The sequence below is a fragment of the Taudactylus pleione genome, unplaced genomic scaffold (genome assembly GCF_031769625.1).
Source record: "Taudactylus pleione unplaced genomic scaffold, aTauple2 ptg000061l, whole genome shotgun sequence".
NCBI classification, from domain to species: Eukaryota; Metazoa; Chordata; class Amphibia; order Anura; family Myobatrachidae; genus Taudactylus; species Taudactylus pleione.
In genome coordinates, this window is record NW_028284463.1 from 11,542,003 (window position 1) to 11,566,435 (window position 24,433).

The 24,433-nt window shown below is 46.0% G+C and overlaps 1 protein-coding gene across 2 annotated transcripts in view; it reads right to left on the reverse strand.

Annotated features, from left to right (window-relative positions):
* Window positions 1–24,433, reverse strand: part of CREBBP (CREB binding lysine acetyltransferase) — a 53,457-nt gene that overhangs the window by 23,635 nt on the left and 5,389 nt on the right. For both annotated transcript variants that reach the window (XM_088464724.1, XM_088464723.1), the window contains exons 2-5: window positions 12,450–13,144; window positions 2,261–2,437; window positions 984–1,233; window positions 40–153 (exon numbers count right to left, since the gene is read on the reverse strand). In XM_088464724.1, the coding sequence (XP_088320850.1) occupies window positions 40–153; window positions 984–1,233; window positions 2,261–2,437; window positions 12,450–13,144 (1,236 nt within the window). The remainder of the gene's footprint in view (window positions 1–39; window positions 154–983; window positions 1,234–2,260; window positions 2,438–12,449; window positions 13,145–24,433) is intronic.

A 24,433-nucleotide genomic window follows, 5' to 3' on the forward strand; every position in this document is an offset into this window, starting at 1 on the left:
CACGTAGCTCACAAAGACGTGACCGCGACAAACACTTACGTTGCTGATTCCGCTTGTCGCTGGCATTCTTCAAAGGTAGGCACACAGGACAATCGTGCCGCGTACAGTTCTTCCAGTGTGAAATGATCTGCCTTGAGGAAGCACAGTGGGCAACTGTGGTGTGGGAGGAGAATGGTAAATGTTTAGTACACGGGGACAACAGCATAGACCTATAGAAGACAGTATAGACAACACTATAGAAGACAGTATAGGCAACACTATAGAAGACAGTATAGACCGGCTAGTCCTATAGAAGATAGTAGAGAACACTATAGAAGACAGTACAGACGACACTATAGAAGACAGTATAGACGACACTATAGAAGACAGTATAGACCTATAAAAGGCACTACAGACCTATAAAAGACACTACAGTACAGGCTAGATCTATAAAAGACAGTATAGACCTATGGAAGACAGTATAGGCCTATAAAAGACTACAGAAATGGCTAGACCTATAGTAGACAGTACAGACCGGCAGATAGCCTGGGCCTATAGACAACAGTATAGATAGATTAGACCTATAGATGCCAGTAGACAGGCTAAACCTATAGACTACAGTATAGACCTGTAGACAACAGTATAGACTTATAGACCATACAGGCCTATAAACGACAGTATACACCTTTAACGGTTTCCTTTTTAGAGAAGATATATGAAGAAAGTACAGGGCTCATACATTATATAACTCCATAAGAAAGCCTATCTTACTGCCAGGCATGGCCTCGAATATGGACAAACTATTTTGCCAGAACGATAAAGAACTTTAATACGCTTTTTCTTGATAATAGCTTCAAATCCAATAATAAAACTGCAATATGCATTGTAACTCTAAGCATATGAAGAGTAAGAACAGTAGGTGAATGCCCCATGGGGCCAGAGGGACCTAAGCATGGAGTTTACACTCTGGTGTCGCTTGCTGTATGGAATATCAGATTATGTACCCTGGCAAGCTTTCCCAGCCTGGCAGTGCGTCATGTGGTTCAGCACGTTCTTCATGGTCCGACAGTGGGGTAGTGCGCAGTCCCGCATCTCGCCGTTGGCTTGCTCGCGCCGCTGGCACTTGTGGGCGTGTAACAGGAGAACCAGCTGCTGCTGGATGAGCTTGCGCTTTTCTGGGTCGGCGGTGGGACCGGTTCCCATGGACGGGGTGGTACCGATGCCTACTTGTTGGACTTGGGCTTGCAAGGTAGACTGGGAAACGGAAAAAGAAAAAAAAAAACCACATTTTGAGGAATGCATATACTTAAAAAAAAATAAAAAAAAATGCACAAATAAAAAGCATATCCCAATTAATTCCTAAACTGATATGGAACAGCCATGATCCTGACGGCCCACTACATCTATACTAGAGATGAGCGGGTTCGGATTGGTTCGGATTTCCTCGCCGAGTTCGGATTTTTCCCGGCAAAAAACGGGACTCAGAAAGAGGCAAACTGTAATTTTTCCATGTACAAACATCATCATTCCTGGACTTTTGTCCAGGAATGATGATGTTTGTCCATGAAAGATGACGTTTTGCCTCTTTCCGAGTCCCGTTTTTTGCCGGGAAAAATCCGAACTCGGCGAGGAAATCCGAATACGCTTATCTCTAATCTATACTAGAGAATATAACAGTTGGATTTAAGCAGCACAGGAACAAATATATAAGTAGTACTCAGGAAGAAGGGTCTGTTGGTGGGGACTCTTCTACCAAATAAAGCTATTAAGAGACCCGTGAGCATCTCCAACGCAGCATTAAATGCAGATTTCTGAGATCAGCGTTAAGTGCTGCCTCAGGGCAGCTGAATCTGCCCCCTTTATAAAGATGTGTGTAAGGAATATAAATAAATTAGAAGTATATCAGAGTTTAAGCACCGCATCCCTGGAGCAGAAACATGCCAGGGAGCATAAAACCAAAACAACCACATGTAATCTAAAAAGTCCATGGCTCATGTAAAAATGCTCATATTAAATTATCTCAAAAGATAAATAGATCAAGAATGTGTTCCATCCGCCATTGCAGGAAGACCTGTTTTATATTGCTGTAATAATATAAATAGTGCAATGTGAGTATAGAAGAGACAGCATCCCGGCAAATGGGAAAAAAAACACTACACTGCCCATGTACCTTAGCAGAACACACTAAACCCACTTAAAGCTGTGACCGGCCTCAGCACAGGGCGAGCCACCTATCTACATTATAAAAGCTTTCCAGGTGGTATATATTGTTCGGCCTTACCATGCTGGGCACGTTGGCGACAGGTGAGCTTTTCAAATCGGAGGGGAATGGTGGAAGGCTATTTGCCATGCCAGGCTTGGTGGGAAGCTGAGGATTTACCCCCTGGGCTCGAATTTGTTGTCCAGGTGCTGGGTTGAAGGTCTGTACAAATGGGCTGCTGTTGCCTTGAAGGCCAATCTGTGGAAGGAAAAAAAAAAAACAGAGATACAACCGCTACATGAGAACAGGTGTGTGGTCCACAGAAATCACAAGCAATGATTGCAGACCCGCGGGAAGGTGCAGGTAACAAACCAAATTCAGCAAAGGTTGTGAGATATCAGCTGCAAAACTTTTACCCAGTTTTGCAGCCGATATCTCAAAACCTTTGCTGAAATTGGTTTGTTACCTCCGCGGGCCTGCAATCATTGCTTGTTTGTAGTAAGAAAAAAAAGGTCGGTGAACAAGTTGGCAAGGGAACCAAAACTAAGGCCATCTGGGGTCATACAGTAATCTGTGTGTAAACGCACAAAAGGTACTGCTGCGTATGGGACCGACGGTGGCAACCGATTAAAGTCACTATCAAGAGTCTTCATTCTAGCACCCTGCACCTGTCACAACCCGTGCAGTTCCTCTTTCCTGCCTGGGGTGTCGCCCTCTGTTCTGGTGCTTCTAGCACAGGTTGGTCTGTATCTCAGCAGTTTGTTGCATCAGCTGAGTGTGCTAGAAGCACCAGAGCAGAGAGCGACACCCCAGGCAGGAAAGAGGAACTGCACTGGCTGTGATAGATGCAGGGGTTGCTAGAATGAACACTATGGCCCGTATTCAGTTAGAGGCGAAAAGCCTCGATCGGCGAAAAGTATCGCCTTATTCAATTCCAGGCCGTTGTCGCCTAGGCGAAAACTCCATAGGCAAAAACAGGAGAAAAAAAAAGTTTCTCCAGCAAAAGGCAGGAGAAAAGTAGTGCAAAATCCATATTTTGGGGTAAAAATGTGGGGGACATGGTTCAGAACCCTTTGGACACCCCCCCTAATGACTAATTAGGCAAAAAAAATGTAAAACAGTTTTCTTAAATCACCCCAAAAAAGACATGTCAGTTTTGGGGCGGAAATGTAAAAAAAAAAAAAAAAGAAAGTGTTGGAAAATGGGGCTTAAGTACTGGGACAGGTATTTTGGGGGGCTGTATGGATGGGACAGGTATTTTGGGGGGCTGTATGGATGGGACAGGTATTTTGGGGGGCTGTATGGATGGGACAGGTATTTTGGGGGGCTGTATGGATGGGACAGGTATTTTGGGGGGCTATATGGATGGGACAGGTATTTTGGGGGGCTATATGGATGGGACAGGTATGTTGGGGGGCTATATGGATGGGACAGGTATGTTGGGGGGCTATATGGATGGGTCTGGTATGTTGGGGGGCTGTATGGATGGGACAGGTATGTTGGGGGGCTGTATGGATGGGACAGGTGTTTTTAGTACTGCAGGAGGCTGCAGCAGGTGTATTGTTAAACATTTATTCTGCACTTTACAAACCCCAAAATATACTAGTACCCATTTACATGTACCCCCAATTTAACTACAGCAATAATTTTCCATAAAAGACATGGCTTACTATCATTTTTAAACACTTATGTAAATATGCATATAACAGCCCTTTCACTCAAAATAAGATCCCCAATTACTTTTATTAGGGTTATTAATACACTTCTATATGCATTCCCCGCGTGAGTTAGGCTTTATTGGGGGGTACAGACTGATTTCCCCCCCCCAAAAAAAAATCTGACCTTTTCGCTGGTTCCGCTATTCGCTGCAATCGCCCATATGCATTTTCACCTGTTTTACAATTGAATAGGGCGAAAAGCGGGTGCGCGCATTTATTAAGCAGGCGAAAACTTTGCCGAATCTCGAACTTTTTCGCGGCAAATTGAATCCGGCCAGATATTAGATATGGGGCGGCAAAGTGATGGGAGTCCCGAAGAGGAGGTTAGAAGTGAACGCACACAAAAAAAAGTCCATAAAGTGGCCGTGTCAGTGAAAGTGGCTGCAATTCCCAGACGCAGAGCCGCAGCGGCCATAGTCAGGTGCAAGTCTCTATGGTGCACGCAAGGGTGGCGTGTCATGAATTACAGCACGCAGCAACGCTGAAAGTGGGTGTCTCTGTGACGCAGGCTACTACACCAGGGGGGGGGGGGGGGGGGAGGCTGAAACTAGCATTTGTATATTATAGCGGCAGCGACTCAAGTTACATACACAATAGCGGACGGAGCAGTGTCCACCCCTGATCAGGCCGATCGTCTCTATTATAGTGCACACATATTCCATACAGAACGTGTCCGTCATTCCCATCAGTTCCTGCCCCAGTGGAGCTTAAGACCTATATGACTACCACATGGAGACACATATACTGAAAAGGTTAGGTTTTTTTTGCCAGAAGACAATTTAATCTACCAGTATGTTTTTGGAGTGTGGGAGGAAACCCACTCAACCACGAACAGGACATACAAACTCCACACAGACAGTCACCTTGGTCAGAAATTGAACTCTTGACCTCAGGGCCGTGGTGCCCTCTTTAGGCTACAACAGGCGTACAGTACCTCACATGTCGTACTGCTAAACCTAGATACTGTAGGTAAAATTGTGATCAACATAATCTTATTCTTATTATAGATTAATATTCTGGAATGTCATTTTTGCTAATGTCTACATGGGGGCGATTCAATTCAGCGCGATGCTGAACAGCCACGGGAAGGAGTTCCCGGGAGCTGTTCAATTGACCGCGCTATTAAGTCTGACTGGAACCACTTAAGTCGGAGAATGCCGGTTACTGTGCCATAAGTTTTTAGTCATGCTAACCGGTATTCTCAGACTAAAGTACCGGCCACGATGGTGTTAGTTTCGTGCTAAGCCGGAAAACAGCATTTCGTCCGCTTTCTGCTCGTACCTCCGGAGTGTGAGAGAAGAAATCCTGTAGTCAGACTTAGCGCGGCAAACTGAATAGCTCCGGGAGCTCCTTCCTGGTGCTATTCAACATTGCGCTCAAGTGAATTGACCTCCCCTTTAAAAAAAAAAAAAAAAAGGGGGAAAATTCAATTAGCATCAATTAACCAGCAAGATGCAGTTTAAGGCGACTTAGCCCGGTCACAAAGCTGTTACCGCACGCGGCAACACCGCGTCTAGCCACAAGGCACTAGATGACGCAAATTGCTGCTTGCACCCTCAGGTGGGCGCGAGCAGGTATCAGCCAGAACAGTGATCCTCAAACTCGGTCCCCAGAACCCCACACAGTTCACATTTTCAGGTCACCCAGCAGCTGCACAGGTGTAGTCATTACTCGCTGACTCATTTTAACCGATCCACAAGTGGAGCTAACTATATCACTTGTGATTCTGTGAGGAGACCTGGAAAACATGCACTGTTTGGAGTCCTGAGTACCGAGTTTGAGAACCTGTGCGCTAGAAGGTGGTGAACAACTGAATAGCTCAGAGCAATGCTAATTGAATTCCCCCCAAAGTGACCATAAGTGATATTTCTGTGTAACGTGACTTGTATCATTACAGGAGCATTTTACAGAAACAAACACCTGATTATACACCGTAATATTCACAGGCCAATGTCCACTCGTGCACTAGCTAGTGCTCAGGTAACTACAGAGAAACAAAAACCACTCACCCATAGCAATACCATTCAGACTCCTTTCACTATCAGTTTAGGAAATGAAAGCAGCATCTGATCGGTTGCTCTGGGTACAGGGCCTATAGCTGCCTGCGCTCCTATTCACAAAAGTCCCACTGAGTCACCGTCACACAAAAACCGCACCCAGAATTCCAGGAATGCCCCAATGAAACAATATAGGGAGTAGTAATAATACAGATGTATTAATAATACAACTTATGCGAGATCCATACAGCCCAAGTGGCCATGCTTTTATTTTATTATCGGTTACTTACATAGCGCCAGCATAGTCCTTGGAGCATTACAATTAGGAACAAACTGTAATAAATACAAGTCTGTCATAACAGACAGATGTAGCGAGTCGACTGAATTGCTCCTTTGGGCTCCCCAAAAAAAACAAATCGTTTCTCCATGTGGGCGCCTCAAAAGCAGGGGTTTTAGCCGGGTATAGCAGCTAACCCAGTCTGAAGTCCTACTTTGGGCGACCAAACAGCCGACTAATCGCACATTTCTGCTCGCCAACTCAGGAGGCGGCGAGCAGAAATGTGTCAAACCGTGGATTGTGTGTGCCTAACCGAAGCAACGATTGAATAGCTCCGTTGGGTGACTATTAGTTTAGGCGCCCTAAAAAACAAATGAATCGCCCCCACAAAGACAGGGTATAGAGGGGATGTAATTGGGTAGGATAGCTTATGGAGGATATGTGTGTGCTGTATAGAGGGGATGTAATTGGGTAGGATAGCTTATGGAGGATATGTGTGTGCTGTATAGAGGGGATGTAATTGGGTAGGATAGCTTATGGAGGATATGTGTGTACTGTATAGAGGGGATGTAATTGGGTAGGATAGCTTATGGAGGATATGTGTGGGCTGTATAGAGGGGATGTAATTGGGTAGGATAGCTTATGGAGGATATGTGTGTGTGCTGTATAGAGGGGATGTAATTGGGTAGGATAGCTTATGGAGGATGTGTGTGGGCTGTATAGAGGGGATGTAATTGGGTAGGATAGCTTATGGAGGATGTGTGTGGGCTGTATAGAAGGGATGTAATTGGGCAGGATAGCTTATGGAGGATGTGTGTGTGCTGTATAGAGGGGATGTAATTGGGTAGGATAGCTTATGGAGGTTATGTGTGTGCTGTATAGTGATGTAATTGGGTAGGATAGCTTATGGAGGATGTGTGTGTGGGCTGTATAGAAGGGATGTAATTGGGTAGGATAGATTATGGAGGATATGTGTGTGCTGTATAGAGGGGATGTAATTGGGTAGGATAGCTTATGGAGGATGTGTGTGTGCTGTATAGTGGGGATGTAATTGGGTAGGATAGCTTATGGAGGATATGTGTGGGCTGTATATAGGAGATGTAATTGGGTAGGATAGCTTATGGAGGATATGTGTGTGCTGTATAGTGGGGATGTAATTGGGTAGGATAGCTAATGGAGGATGTGTGTGTGCTGGATAGTGGGGATGTAATTGGGTAGGATAGCTTATGGAGGTTATGTGTGTGCTGTATAGAAGGGATGTAATTGGGTAGGATAGCTTATGGAGGATATGTGTGTGCTGTATAGTGGGGATGTAATTGGGTAGGATAGCTAATGGAGGTTATGTGTGGACTGTATATAGGGGATGAAATTGGGTAGTTGGGTGGTTTGGGAATATGGGATGCCTATCTAAAAATGTGAGTTAACAGGGAACGATGGAAGGTTTGGAGACTAGAGGATAGTTTTAGTGTGTGTAGGTGGGCATTCCACAGAGTGGGTGCAACCTGAAAACAGTCCTGTATCCGTGAATGGGAGCAGGTGATGAGTGTGGATGAAAGATGCCATTCTCCCTGGTGCCATATCCCATGCGCAAGCTCAACGGAACAGACACAAATCAGCCATTTTCTGGGAGCAGCAGCTCCTTCTCCCACCTCTGTTCTCTCATGTGAAGCTACAGGAAGCCATCCACCCAAGGGTCTGAGGTTCCTGTCCATCAGTCCCTCTGAAAAAGTGAAGAGTAAGATCCTAAGGGGTCAAATCCTCACCACCAATGGAGGGATGCAGGGAGGCTGCACACCCAGACACTGCTGTGGTGACTGCGGGTCTGCTTCTCTTCCGAGACCAGTGGCTCCACTGCTCGTTATAGAAGCCTAAAATGAGCCTTAAGTCGGAGTACACATCAAGGACCATTTAAAGCCCCCAACTATGTGCAGTTCAGTAACTAGGGAATGGAACCCCGCAGGACAGTTAGCAAGAGCATGGAAGAAGACAAGTTCATGGTGTCCATGGTCATCAAGGACACATACTAACATGTACCGATCTGGCATGGACCAGTGAGTTACCATTCAGCCTTGTCACTTTGAGTTTCTGTTCTTTACTTTGTGACAGCACAGCAGGTGTTCACAAAGATCACAGCAGTTATGGCTGCCCTTCTCAGATCCAGGGGAGTGACGGGCTCCCGTATCTGATCGAGATGAACTCGATGGCCACACTGGACACTCGTGCTGGAGTCAGCCCACACCATGGAATCTCACAGCCAACGGTCGTCCTGTTTGACACCCATCAGCAGTGGGTGGTCTTACCAGAGGGCAAGAACCTCTCACTACAAGGACTGGTAAAGTCCCTGTTAGTTTGCAGTCACTGTTAGTTTACCTTTGCATGAAGGTCCTGAGAAAGATGGTGGTGCCATCACTGGTGGTGCCATATACAGTTTCATTAGAGTGCATTCAAGGTCAAACTGAATTTAAAATAAAAAAATAAAAAGTCTCCCTCAGACTCTCTGCTAGTGGCGAGAGGTGACAAACAGGGCTGTTCTGTATTTCGCATCCTCTAAGTTGCTGCCATTTCTATAGGATGGTCTGGAAGGGATTAAAAACTTTGACTGCTCAGTCCTCAGCCCTCTGGGTTCTCTTTCAGAGAAAACGGCCTCTTATCTGAGATGCAGACCTTATGGGAAGTGATTCATAAGCACCGACAATACATTCCCCCTATTGCTCCCTACTCATTCCCATAGGCCAACCTGTGGCTCTCCAGCTGTTGTGAAACTACAAGTCCCAGTGTGTTTTACCAGCTGATCTTTGGGAGAGTATGCTGGGACTTGTAGTTTCACAACTGCAGGAATGCAATACAGCACCTTTGGGACAAACAGTTTACATAATGTGGCCGCTGAGAAAAAAAAAATAAAAAAAATTATATATATATATATATATATATATATATATATAAAATGTAAAACCATTTTCCGTATGCCATATATACGCTTCGATTACTTAATTCTAGCCTGCATTTATATAGAAGCACTGCCTGGTTAAGCAGCCAGATTATCTACGTTACGAACGCTGCAGGAACGCCCATATGGGAAAAGGTTGCTCTTCAAAATGGTTACACACAGGCTAAACCCGAGTCGGCCGATTTCTCCACTGTCTGCTATGAATACTATTATACACTGCAGTTTTCATTGAGATGCTAAAGAGCAGATTTGATGGGCCGAGCCAAAATTCAGAACGGTGACACCACAGGGATATGAGGCGCTTCATGACAAGTGCAAGCCCCTAGTGCATAGACAGACTGTGCTCTCTTCCCACCCCAGTGATCACATTCTACAGTACATTTACAAAGAACTTGTTCAATGTTTCCTTCCAGCAACGCAACACGCGGTCATATCCCTTTGCTTTGGCGAAGCGGAAAAGATAATCCGCTGACAAATAGAATCCCACCCGTGCCCACATGTAAGCCTCAAACATAAAAGTCCATGGATGTAAATAAATAGTGGGTAGACAATAACATGCAATGAACAGAATAAGGCCACTTAGCCACTGGCGTCTAATATATGTAACAATGAGAGCCCTTTGGTGTGTCCATGCCAATTTATGTTCATACATTGCAGTGAGGGCATGGCTTTTTTATTTCAGTGGGTTTGAAGTATGTCCCATTCATTAAAAATAGCCCACTCGTTTCAATGGAGCTGTAAACTACATGTAAAAGCTCAGTTAAAATCATCAGGTTATCAAAGTACATGGCTCATAGACATGTAAAGAGGAGATGTACTAGTAATGCAAACACCACAAAGTCAATATTAATTATGTAGACATTGAACAGGTCGGCATTTGAAGACTGTCGACATGTTAACAATGTCAGCCCACGGCACGGACAGTCAGCAGTGGGTTAAGGGTTGGGCTGCGGGAAGGGAGACTAGGGTTAGGCCATAGTCGACATTTAGTCTGTGTTGACATGGTCAATATGAACATGCCATGCACATTGACATTGCTACCATGTCGGCATGGTGAATGTCAACAAAATATACCACACCTGTACAATGCTACACAGCACAGACGATTTAATCTCTACTTCTATACAATTAAAGCATGGAGCCCATGGCAACTACCCATTCGCTGCTAGCCAGTCATATCGCACCTAGTGGGAGAACAGTTTGTGATTGGCTGAGCAGGTAAGAGTAGGACTGGTCAATTATTCCTTCCCTCATTCTACACCAGGGCTGCTTTATTTTACTTGCATAGAGATGGCGTAACCCTACACTGTGACCACTGAGGTGCAAAACCCCAGCTTGCGGTTACTGGATGATTTTTAGATATACAAGTAAACCATCTCCCATTAATTTCAATAGCCCACTCATTCCAACAGGGAAACCCCACTAAAATAAATGGGCAATTGAAATGAATGAGAAAAGCCCCCATGTGCATGTGAACCACATATCTGACACAAATGCAACATGAGCGGGTAACCAGGCTAAAGCACACCGAGCCGTCGCGCGCCTTACAATTCTGCGTTACGTTAATGCGGTCCAATGAAGAGGATCATTCTAAGAACAGAATTCACCAGTATAGCTCATGTCACAGCGGCAGCCAACCACTTCGAAGCAAAAGTAATACCAGCAAAGAGGACGTGCAAGCCACAAGATGCAGAGAACACAGACAACTGGAAGAACGGAACCAGACAGGAGCGTTGTGGCTTCAAGGATAGCTTACCCTTATATATATGTACTAAGATGCTACTTTGACTGGATGTAACAATCTCCATATACAGTCACAATTATTATTAGATGACCTGCACGTGCCTTAAGTGGGTTCCTGCTCAGGTCAGCAGGACTAGTTTTTACTGCCATACTGACCTGATCAACCATATCATATATAGAATATATGATAGTGTGAATCAATGTTCCTTTATTCCTACGTTCAGTGCTCAGACACCTCAGATTTCTAGCATTGACTGGATTTCTAGCCATCGGTGCGCTCTTCCAAAGACGTGCCCAGTGCACAATGGCCCTGATTCAGACCCACTCGCTGCCGGAGGCAGCTCGCAGGTCTGAAGGGCGTTTTTTTTCTTTCCCGGCCTTCTGGCCGCTCGCTAAGCTGTGGGTGACCACCCACAGCTTGTGCGAGCGGCCAGGTGATGGTCGCGACCATCGGGCTTGCGACGAGACCTTTGTGGTAGGGTCTCGTCTGCCGCAAGCCCCAGTGGTCTTCATGCTCTAATAGAGCTGGAAGCTCACTACTGACATCACGAGTGATGTCAGTAGGGCCGCCCCCAAACGGCAGGCGTTCCTTCAAGAAAGCCTCCGTTTGGCAAGCCACCCCCCGACCCGCCTACAAAACGGGGTGAGCTGTTGATCAACATCAGCAGCCGCCCCTTTTGCAGCGAGCCCTGGAGCGAGTTAATTTCTCGCTCGCGCGTGCGCACTGCCCGGCCATCGACCCGCTTGCGAGCGGGTCTGGATCAGGCCCAATATTCAATTGCTGCAATGTGCTCTGTACAATCTAGGGTGCAGCTTGTGCCATGTCCCAGTGTAGAGTAACTGACCATTTTCTGGGGGGGGAATTCAATCCAGCGCGCTGTTAGGGCGACTAAACCAAATCCAACTAAAGTGCCAGCCGCGAGGCTGCTTTCCGGTTTAGCGCGGCACTAACAACCTCCTGGCCGGCACTTTAGTAGGAGAGTGCTGGTTCTCGCGGCTATATACCCAGGTTAAGTCACGAGAACCTGCATTCTCAGACTGGACTTCTGTTGGGCTAATCAGCGGGCTGAATGGAATAGTACCGGGAGCGCCCTCTCCCGGCGCCATCAACAGCGCACTGAATTGAATTCCCCCTTCTGTGCTTCGAAGTCATGTCTTTCTATAAGCAATACAGCAATGCAAACTAAACCAGCATTAGAAGCCTAAAAAAGTCCTGCACATTACAGCACTAGCCGATTCTTTGAAGACATAAGTATTTTGCGTAAACTTTCTGGAAGGTCTTTATAGGTCGCATGAAATAATCATACCTCTGCCCCATTTAAAACAATTCCAATTTTCATGCATTTTAAATAATATTCATCTTTACAAACCACTTGTTGATTTTAAATATTTAAGTAAAAATGTTGCAGAAAAAGAATGACAGCTATTTATACCGAGCACCATGTTGGTGTTATTTATAATGATAATTGCCGCGCGCGCACACACTTCACACTGTGACCCTTGTGATACAAATACCATGGAATGCATGCTAACACCCAACAAGGGAAACACTGACATACAGATTAGCACCAAGAAATTCAGTACGTACTTTAGTCATGGGTCCTGCCTGAGCAGTGGTCATTCCCGTGTGAGACGGCATAGTCGCGGTGCCTTGTGTCAATGTTTCCGCGAGGACGCTGCCAGGGTTAGTCTGCAAAGCGGCAGAGTTGTACTGCAAGCCCGCTCCCCGACCTCTGCTAGCCGGGCCCAGTGACCCGTTCAGGACCTGTCCCTGTGCTGGCTGGGCTTGGCTCATTAACGCGTGCCCAGCATTGTTATTCAACAGAGCTTGATGTCCTTGGTTGAAGTTCGAGTTCATGCAGATACCGGCAGACGCCTGTGGAGCCGCCGGACTCCCCGCCACCATGCCGACTTGCTTTTGCGATTGGGCGGTGGCCACTGATGGGCCGGGTGTGCCAGTTGTTTGCTTGCTCAATCCGGAGGGAGGAGTGGCAGAGAGCCCTTGGTTGAGTGGGCTCTTGTTGAGGCTGCCCATGTTACCGAGGCCCGGGCTGTTTTGCGGTCCTTGACCTCCCATACTTTGATGCACAGGGCTGCCGGACCCTCCTCTTCCCATGCCAGCGCCCAGTCCTGGATTCCCTCCGCGGAGGAGATCAGAAAGCTGCTTGTTTTGAGAGACCGCATCCTGCCCCAGACTCCCACCAGTGCCCAAGAGGCTGAGATCTCCATTGGGAATTAACTCATCAGGAAGGTCATTTTCCAAGTCAAAGAAAGATCCAAAATCTGTGAAGATAGAAAAATAAATGAATAAATACTGCTATGGACTATCAAAGCCATATTCCCCCCCCCCCCCCGTACAGATCTCTCTTCCCCTTCCTGTTCAACACATATATTCTCTTTATCCCAGCAGTCCTCATTCACTCCTAAATACCCCATACATCAGGCGGCTGTTTCACAGAATCCCCGATTCAACCTGAAATGCCGATCAGTGGCCAACGTTGATTGCCGGGGAATCAGTGAAATTATTCATTTTAAAAAGCCCCGATTTACCGATGATCATATTTTGGTCGGAATGTGCAAATCAGGGAAATCCAACATGTTGGATTCCATAAATGCCCTGATCCCGGTGTCTGGTGATCGGCAAAATCCATCGTTGATGTATGGGGGCCTTTACCCTACAGCTTCACTGACCAACCAGACATCAGTCCACCAGCTCCTGAGGACTATGCAAGCTCATCGTACGGAACAAGAATTGTGTAATTACGCCTACAGTAATGCTGAATATTTCCATCACTTCACCAATCCACATTTTCTCACTTAAGCTTCCAAACATCAACATTTTCTAAACCATTATTGCAGCTTCAATCACAACAAAACTCACTTCCTTGTAAACATCTCCTATCCATCTCTTTTTCAAGCCACCAGTTCTCGCTTTCCCCAAATAAGGTTTGCTGCATCGCCATGCTTATTAACGGCATAATCTATATACGCTATAGCAAAGGCACACGGTTGCATAATGAAACGTCTTCAGATAGAAAAACCATAACAAGTAAAAACAGAAGAATGAAGTTTGTAATTTTACAGCATCTGCTCTCTGTCCCCTACTTTTGGAAGAGGTCGCAGTAATTCCACCCCCCCCCCCCCCTCACACACATATTCCTACAAGTTTAGCAATTGTTAAAGCAAACTTAGAACATGGACACCACCACCAGCTCAGAAGATAAATCAGCGCATAACAGTACAATATATTGTCACTACCAAACCGTGAAGAATAATTGTGTCCCATCCTTTCTATGGGGGCGCAATTCACTTAAATGCTATGTTGAATAGCGCCGGGAATTAGTTCCTGGAGCTATTCAATTGACCGCGCTGTTAACCCACAACTAGAGGATTTCTGCTCGCAGCCCCTGAGGTGTGAGCAGAAATCAGACTAAACTAGTGCCGCTAGTTTCGGGCTTAACACGTGCGTTAACACCACCATAGCCGGCACTAAAGTTGGAGAAAGCAGTTTACCAACACCAGGCTTACGGCGACGTAACCTGCATCTGGGTGCAATGGGGACAACTGAATAGCTCCGGGAACTCATTACCAACGCTTGTCAACGTCGTATTTAATTGAATCACCCCACGTGTGATGTGCTTGCTGATATCCAGCTATTTGCATATTGCAGGTCTTACGATGAATCGGTGACATTTAAGGCAGTGCACGGCGGTGACACATTGGGCGGAATTCAATTCTCTCCAGCCCCTATCGCGCCCGACGGAGCTATTCTATTCTTGCTCCTGACGGGCGCGATCAGCTGCCAAGCGCTACATTCAGCTCGCAGCCCCTGGAGGATGAGAGCTGAAATGTGCGAAAAGTGACATGTTTGGGCGGCCAAACATCACTTTTCGCGATCGCGCCCAGCACTTTGGTCGGGTTTTGCTGCTTTACGCGGCTAAACCTAACCTCTATGGGCGCGATCAGCGTGAAATTCTGGCACAATTGAATAGCGGCCCGCGATCTCCTGTCACTTTAGACGGGAGATGCGGGCCGCGAAATCAATTGAATTCCGCCCATTGGGAGAAGAGACATCCGTGCAGCAGTTACAACATGCACATTGTACAGCTGGGGCAAACTTCTTATACATCACAACGTACAAATAAATCGGAGAGCCACATTGCTATAATGTCTCTTACACGTGTGTTATAGGGCTGGTGCTCGGTGGCAGTGGCAGGAAGCCAGATCAAAGATTAACTATTAAATGGGACATATCTCGCCGTGTACAGGTACCGTCACACCGCACACTGAACAATTCAGTGCAAATAAATATGAATGTTAAAAGGAGAACTAGGGTCAGTCTGATACGGCAATAGAGAACCTGCCTTGACAAAGATTGTATCTACTAATATAGGACAAAGAACTAAACTTTATGTAACTTTGTAGGAAAGTCGACTTCCCCTTAATTAATCCATCATTAGTTAGATATTGGTACTCTAGAAGTACTTTAGTTTGTCACACATTTGTTTAGAGGGGAACACTAAAAACTCAGGAGCTTATTCAGACCCGGTCGTTAGCTCTAAGAGCTCGCAACCGGGTCGATATTGCTCCAGTGCGCATGACGGAGCTGGCTCCGTCGTGCGCATGCGCGAGACCCGGCTAACGACGGGTGATCAGTCGTTAGGGGTCTCGTAGCAGACGGGGCAAGCTGTCTATGTTGAGTGACAGCTCGCTCCGTTTGCTGGGCGGCCTGGGGGCCAAACAGAGGCGTTCCCGTCTAAACGCTTGCCGTTTGGGGGCGACCCCAAAGACATCATCGGTGATGTCAGTGGGGAGCTTCCTGTTCAAACAGAGCATAAAGGTTGACGAGACCCTACCTTAGGGTCTCGTCGTTAGCCCCGATGCTTTTGACCATCGCAACCATCACTCTAGCGGTCGTTAGAGCTGTGGGTGTTAACCCACAGCCTAACGACCGACATGGAGGCGGCCGTTCACGATGCAAGCGGCCGCCCTGTTTCAGAACGACAGCTTGCAGACCCTGGTATTGGCGCTTCCAGGAAATGGGAACAACAAGCCTCTATTTTCCAGAACGGAGGCTGGCACCCCACCCCGTCCCTGTGTTCGATGACACAGGCGCCCCTCCATCAGAGAAGTTTGCAAGGTATCGAGTTTCCGTATACATGCCTAAATGAGACCCAATGTTTCATAGACTATGGGGGACTAGGGGATTCGATCAATTCTGGTGGGACGGACTTAGTGTGCTGTTTGGGAATTGTGCATCACAACTTTTTGCTTGCACCGAATATATGTGCGCATGAAAACTTGCGATGTCTGGGGTACCATAACTGGCCGTTACGTGCGCCACTGTGCTCGGTGGCACATCAGCAGTAAAAGAATTCCCTGGTATATATGCAACTGCACCTTCAATTATTATAATATCTAACACCCATTATCCTGTTCCAATGAATACATGTAAATGCTTAGATGGTGGCTGCAAGGAGTTCCCACAGCTATTCAATCCACTGCGCTGTCAGCACGGCTAAAGGATTTTGTCTCGTGCTGTCCTGAGGGTGCGAGCACAAATCCGACTAAAGTGCCAGACGCGATGCTGTTTAATAGCTTAGAGCAGTGCGAAAAACATTGCGGACGACATTTAAGTCGGAAGATGCCGGTTGGTGCGCCTAAACACCCGGCTTAAGGGGCACTAGCCGGCATCTCCCAACTAAGGCCCGTATTCAATTTGGAGCAAAAAGCAGTTTTCGCAAGTTTTTTGCGAAAACTTTTCGCCAATGACGTAATTTCGCCAGGTGGAAAAGTATCGCCGTATTCGATTTGAAAGACTTTCTGCCTAGGCGGAAAGTGAATGCAATATAACAGATATGAATAGCAGGTGGAAAAAAGTGCAGAATTGGGGTTTTGGGGTGCAACATTGTGGGAATCCACGTGCAGCCTTCAGACAGCCCCCCACATGTGAACTGTCAAAAAATGTAAAAAAAAAAAAAAAAACACTCAACACCCCCAAAAAAAAAATCACTTTGAATTTGGAGGCGAAAAAAAAATGTTGGGGGACAAAGTTAAAAACTAGCAAACTTGACTCTGGGCTCTCTCCCCCATTCCCCAACATGCAGCAAACTGACAATATCGTCAGGTTGGCCTGCATGTCAGCCCGATGAACGACAATGACGAACGACCCATGGGAATGCGCATCGTCGCTATCGTTCTGGTGTACAAAATGGACGATATAGTGAACGACAACGATATAGTTATCGTTCAGTCGTCCACTTTATCGCCCAGTGTGTTCGCACCTTATGGCAACTGCCGTTTTCAGCCTATATACTGTATTATATACAAATTAGGGATTTAGATTTGCTTCAGGACTTGCCACAGGGTTTTAGCTCCTGGTTGAAGTACCAGGAGCTATACAATTATCTCCCACGGTAAGCCCGTGACTAAGCAGCTGTAAAGCATAGCTCCTAGGTTAAGTGCGCAGAGCAATGCAATTACCGCCCGTGATAAGCCTGCGACTAGCCCCGGAAGCACTATTTAACGCAGAAATCCCCTTTAAGTGCACCCTTGGGCTAGTCGCGGGCAGAAATTCCATAGCTCTGGGTACTTAACCTGGCAGCTAAAACCCTGCAGCTAACTGACTCCCTCTAAAAGTGTGTAGGGATAAGCATTACTGCATAAGACTTACCAAGCATGAATAGAACTACAATCTACAGCGGTCTTGACGGAGACCCTTTAAATGAATCCAAAGGGAAATAAAATAAGGAGAAAAAGTTAACCGCGAGAACGATTGCTGTATAGTATATCTGCTCCCTTCCTCGCCTGCCATTAAATCAGCAGGTTTTGTAAGAACCAGACATGGTGACCTGAGGAAACTTAGAAGGTGAAATAGGGATAAGGCATGATCATAGTATGTAAACCCCACTCGCTGTATAATTCTTGGCAAAGATCATTTGGAAACAATACAAGTCTCTCCTAATGTTGTCTGTCTATTATTCTTGTGTGGAAAAATGAAATAACTTCCTTTTATTGGAGACGCTGAAAAGTAAAGACAAAGGTCTTAGCTTGTAGATTTCTTCACACGTGTTGTCCCGGTTTGTTGTACAGTAAATCTTACTTCTCAGTTCTTATCTTATTTGAAGTAGGTTTGTCCGCCAATCAGAAATGTAGAAGCTACACAGCAAACAAACTTTCTGCCCCAGAGCCGTGGATCGTGGGGCAATTGTGCATGTAAGCCATGTAAGTACAGCTGCCCGCACCCGCCTACAATGCCTTGCAAAAGTATTCACCCCCCCCCCTTCCCTTTGCATTTTTCATGTTTTGGTGCCTCAACCTGGAATTATAATGGATTGTGTGAAGGTGTGCATCATTTCATTCACAGAGCATGCCTACAACTGTGACGTTGTGTTTTTTTTTTTTATATTGTGAATCAAACATCATTTAGGACGACATAACCGAAAACTACAGCGTGCATAACTATTCACCCCCCTAAAGTCAGTACTTTGTCGAGCCACCTTTTGCGGCAATTACAGCTGCAAGTCGCTTTGGATAACTCTCTATGGGCACGATTCTATTCTATGCGATGTGAATAGCGCCGGGAGATAGCTCCCGGAGCTATTCAATTGTGTGCGGTGTTTAGTCGGAGAATGCCCGGTATCGCGACTAAACACCCTGTTTAAAGGCGCGATAACGGGCATTCCCCGACCTAACTTCCCGGCGCTAAGGGCAGAAAACAGCCTCACGCCAGGACTTTTGTCGGATTTCTGCTCTCATCCCCGGGGGGATGCGAGAAGAAATCCTAGTCGGACTTGGCAGCGCGGTGTATTGAATAGCACCGGGAGCTCACTCCCGGCGCTATTTGCATCGCATAGAATAGAATCGTGCCCTATGAGCTTGCCACATCTTGCCCCTGGGATTTTTGCCCATTCCTCAAGGCAAAACTGCTCCAGCTCCCTCATGTTGGATGTTTCCGCTTGTGAACAGCAACCTTCAAGTCTGACCACAGATTCTCAATTGGATTGAGATCTGGGCTTTGACTAGGCCATTCTAACGGGAAACAGTCAGGAAGCCGATGGACGGAATCCCGACCAGAGGCTTCCAGACTGTATAATCCCGACGCCTGTCATTTTCCCTACGCTGGGAGCCCGACACCCGGCTTACCGATCGAAGGTAAACCGGTTGATGGGTGTGGAAAGCCGCTGGGGTTGGGGGACTGAGGGTTAGGTTTAGCGTTCCCGGGGGGGTGAACTTAGGGTTAGGCACCCCCCCCAGGAGGTTAGGTTTAGGAGGCGGGGAAGGGGGGGGCTAGGGTTAGGCACTTAGGTTGGAGGTTAGGGTTAGGGGGTAGAATAGGTTAGTTTATACTTACCTGGGGACGATCGGGATTTTCAGTGCTGCCGGGATGCCGCTGTCGGGATTTGAACTGTCGGCCATTCTGAATCCCATTCCAACACATTTAAATGTTTCCCCTTAAACCACTCGAGTGTTGCTTTAGCAGTATGCTTCGTGCCATTGTCCTGCTGGAAGGTGAACCTCCGTCCCAGTCTCAAATCACAGGCAGACTGACCTGAGGTGGTGAACAGAAATCCGCCCAAAGTCAGGCTTTTGGACGCCCAAAACTCATCACGCCCAGTAAGTTGCACGGGTTTAGCCGCTTTACGGTAGCTAGTCCTGGTGCATTTGGGTGCGACATGCTCGATAAGTAATGGGCGTCCGCGGAACTTGGCAAAATCAATCAAATATCGCCCATCAGGTGACCATTACCTACGGGTGCCAAAAAACAATTGAATTCCCCCCAATGATTTAGAGATGTGGCAGGGTTTTAGTTTAGTGCTACAGGAGGTACAATAAGTCATTCTGAGAGAAGTGGTGTAATCACCCAGTATATAGCACCTTTGATATATAACTCGGTAAGAAAGTTGAGATATCCACGTTTGAGCAGTAATGTCACATGGCAAACACAAGGCTAAATATATACCCCGGGAGCTCACAGTCATTTCTACAAATGAACCTCTGACAAGTCACAGAAAACTCAAGCAGACTCCAAGTTGTGCTTCCCTGCGTGTAAGGGGGATTTACACAGGGGGGTCCACATCTGATCTAGAATATGAAAACCGCACTGACCCCATGTCATTATATGCAGTGATAACAGCCACTTTCTCTGAGACCAGAGATAGGAGACATTACTATTGGCCCACATTACATTAACGCATGGGACAATAAAACTCTCTCAGGCCCTTTACGTTGTGCAGGAAACATTCACAAGCACCGGCGTCCCATGTCTGAAACAAGGCCACAGTGCTTGAGCTACTCGTCAGGGCTCAACCCGACAAGACAGTGTATTGCAAACCAACCCCAAGTACCTAAGAAGCCAGTATTTGCCCAACAATTCGACAGGACGCACATTACATTATTGTCAAACCAGAAGAAAAGTTAAAGGATACATCGCTGTACTAAACAAATAAAATAAATTATGGAGATGTGACAGATGGACTCTACTTGCTCGTAGGTTTCTACACAATAGGGACTTGCATGCAACGTTACACCAACTCCGTCCACTCAGTTATGTGCAGGTTTTTATCCCCCAAAATTCAGGATTTCAAAACAAACAACAAAAGAACATAACATTAAAGTGCTGTTACGGGACTGTGAAGGTTTATGCTGCCCATCCACTAGGCGATTATACCTAGCGATGGAGCGATAAAGACGGTCGTTATCGCTCCATCTCTTGGTAATCGCCCGCAAATCGGGCAGTAAAAGGTTAAAAACGACCAGCGATTTGCGCGCCAACTGGTCGTTTTTAACATCAATCATTGCCCGAACATGACGGTCAACCTGAAAACCGCCGTCAGGTTGCCATGCCATGGGGATGATTGATCTGCATACACTGAACGTCTGAACGTTCAGTGTATGCAGTTCATCCCGCGGGAGAGATGGAGCAAATGAGTGTGGATCAGACGTACGTCAGAGTCACTCTTTTGGATTGCTCCCCATATGGAAAAGCATGCAGTACATACATAGTTTAATACATGGCCAATGGTGCGAGCTGACATGGGAGAAAAGTGACCTGTTCGGGCGCCCAAACTGCACTTTTCGCGATTGCGCCCGGTGGTAGCCACTTTATGCGGCTAAACATGACCAGTATGGGCGCGATCAGCATGAAAATCTGAATCAATTGATCTCCCGTCACTTTAGATGGGAGATCGGGCACGCTATAACAATTGAATAGCGCCCTAAGGATCTGAGCGACTTGGACCAGGGCCAAATTGTGATGGCTAGTTGGCTGGGTCAGAGCATCTCCAAAACGCCAGGTCTTGTGGGGTGTTCCTGGTATACATGGGTTAGAGGTCCAAAAAAGGACAACCAGTGGACCGGCTACAGAGTCATGGGTACCCAAGGCACATTGATGCACGTGGGGAGCGCAGGCCAGTCCATCTGGTCCCCATCCAACAGAAGAGCTACTGTAGTACAATTTGCTGAAAAAGTTAATGCTGGCGATGATAGATAAGTGTCAGAACACGCAGTTAGGATCGCCATCAGGGGGGGGAGGGTACAGCTGTTACGAATGTACCAGGCCCGCGCTCAGAGGGGGGCCCGCAGAGTGCAGATGATCCCACCTGTGATCTACTTATTAGTCACAGGCAGATTAATAGATGGCTTCTTCTTTCCCTCACCTTTGGCCTTTTGTTCTATTATAACGACTCTTTAATTATCCCTTTTATGATGAGCAGAATTTCGACTTTCACAATCGGACCAATTTGAGCGTTTTGCTAAATTTACATTGACGTTTAGTGCAGCACAATCGCCTAAAGAGGAGGATTTTCTTTTTCGCTGAGCACTTTAATGGTGTCTGTGGTCTTTTTCATTGGTCTTCCTGCTCACACCCCCCTCCAAAGCATCACAGCCCAGATTTTCAGCGTGCGCTAAGACTAGCTGCTGTCCCTATTTAACAACTGCCCTGGCAGTTCTTGTATCCCCAATATTCTTTTTAAAAAATGTGCTTTTTTTCGGCATTTTTAAAAAATATATGAAAAAAAAATAAAAATAAATATTTTTTATTTATTTATTTATTTATTTCCTGTTTTACTTAGGTGTGTTTGTATACATCCACTGGGCAGGTGGAGTGAGTGGGACGCCTTGCTTGTATAGTTTGTACTGGGCCCCACAATTTCTGATGGCAGGCCTGCACAAAGTACATCGCAGCTTGCTATAAATGGGGTTGAGTAGCCGTAGACCAGTCAGATTTTCCATACTGACCTCTGTCCACCGCCGAAAGCGTCTACAATGGGCACATGAGCATCAGCACTGGAACATGGAGCAATGGAAGAAGATAGCCTGGTCTGGTCTGGTGAATCACGTTTTCTTTTACACCATGGGGACAGCTGGGTGTGAGTGCGTTGTTTACCCGGGGGGAAAGATAGCACCCGGATGCACTATGGGAAGAAGGCAAGCCGGCAGAGGCAGTGTGATGCTCTGGCCAATGTTCGGCTGGAAAAACTTTGGTCCGGTCATTCATGTGGATATTACTTTGACGTGTACCATCTAGTTAACCACAGAAGAAAAGAAAAAAAAAAAAAGATTCCCTCCAGCTCACTGCAGCAATATCAACAAACAATACTTAAATCCTACATGATAATAGAGATTCAGGAGGTATTAGTTACATACATTTGCAAATATATGAATAAGCGCCAGGCCATCGTCAAGGCTCCTCTATACTGGCGTCCCCAACATTAAGGGGTTCACGTCCGAGAAGCAAGGTACCCCAAATAATTCCAGCCAAGGACCGTCCCCAGGGCATCACACGAAAAGGGGAAAAAAGGTGATAGTGAAGTGTAAAGGGTGCAAAGATAAATCAATAAGTGTTAATGAAATGAGAAAGAATTAAAATGACAAAAATAATTAACAATTAGAAAAGTGATTAAAAAAATATCTATGTGAATTAAGTGGTGCTGCTCTGAAAAAGGTCCAGCCAGAGCAACACTGCTCAGCCCAAAATAATTATTGCTACATAATAGTAGCACCCATCTGGGTCATATAATTACAATTAATGTACTGCATGATAACAGCACATATATAAGCTTACTCACCTAGGAGGTACCCCAGAAACCTCCACATAGCACTATAAGGACCAGCACATCCTCCCAATGCTGACTCCCTTCATGCCGCTCAAGACTGCAAACAAAAAGTATGGTGGTCGCTCACATCAGCTTAATGACTTTGCACAGGTGCTTGTAAAGCTTGTAACACTTATTGATTTAAACACTTATTGATTTATCTTTACACTTCACTATCACCTTTTTTCCCCCTTTTCATGTGATGCCCTGGTGACAGTCCTTGGCTGGAATTTTTTGGGATACCTTGCTTCTCAGACGTGAATCCCTTAATGTTAGAGATGCCAGTATAGAGGAGCCTTGACGATGGCCCGGTGCTTACTCATATGTGCAAATGTATGTAACTAATCCCTCTGAATCTCTCTTATCATGTAGGATTTAAGTATTTTTTGTTGATATTGCAGCAGTGAGCTGGAGGGAATCTTTTTTTTCTGTGGTTCAGTGTAAACCCCGCCCTTTACAAGCACCTGTGCAAAGTCATTAAGCTGATATGAGCGACCACCATACTTTTTGTACCATCTACTTAAACCTGTGGTTCCTGAGGCACCCCAACAATTAAGGTTTTAGAGATATCCATGGTTGAACACAGGTGGTTAAATCAAATTGACTGAGGTACTAATTAAGTCACCTGTGGTCAAGCATGGATAGCTTTAAAACCTGGACTGTTAAGCTGGCCATCCACTATACAATTTTCTGTCAGATATCTGTCCAATCTGGCTGGTTGGAATGAAAACCTGGTAATGTATGGGAGCCAATGACAGGCGATCATATGGTTTTAAACACTGAAAAAAGGACAAAAAACAATTCTTCAAATTGGTTAATTTTGTGTGTTTTAACCAATTGGTCTGAACAACCATTTTTTGGCTATTTTCCAGTGTTTTTGCGCAAATGGACGATTGTCGTTTGCTCCCATACATTACCATGTTTTCATTCCAAGCAGCCAGATTGGACAGATATCTGACAGATAATTGTATAGTGCATGCCCAGCTTTAGGGTGCCTTGAGGACACAGTTTGGGAATCTCTGACCTAAACATTGTTGCAGACCAAGGACACCCCTTCATGGCAACGGTATTCCCTGATGGCGGAGGCCTCTTTCGGCAGGATAATGCGCCCTGCCTGCCACACTGAAAACATTGGTCAAGAATGGTTTGAGGAACATGACAAAAGATCAAGGTGTTGACTTGGCCCCCAAATTCCCCAGATTCCAGTCCGATCCAGCATCTGTGGAAAAACAAGTCCGAGCCATGGAGGCCCCAACTCAACATTCAGAAGTCTTGTGGAGTCCATGCATCGATGGGCTCGAGCTGTTTTGGTGGCATCAATTGGTGTCACCAAAACAGGTGGTTTTAATGAAGCGGCTATTAGGCAGTTGGTTTTAATGTTATGTCAGATGGGTGTAAACCACACCCTATATATATATATATATATATATATATATATACACATACATACACACACACACGCTTATATACATAG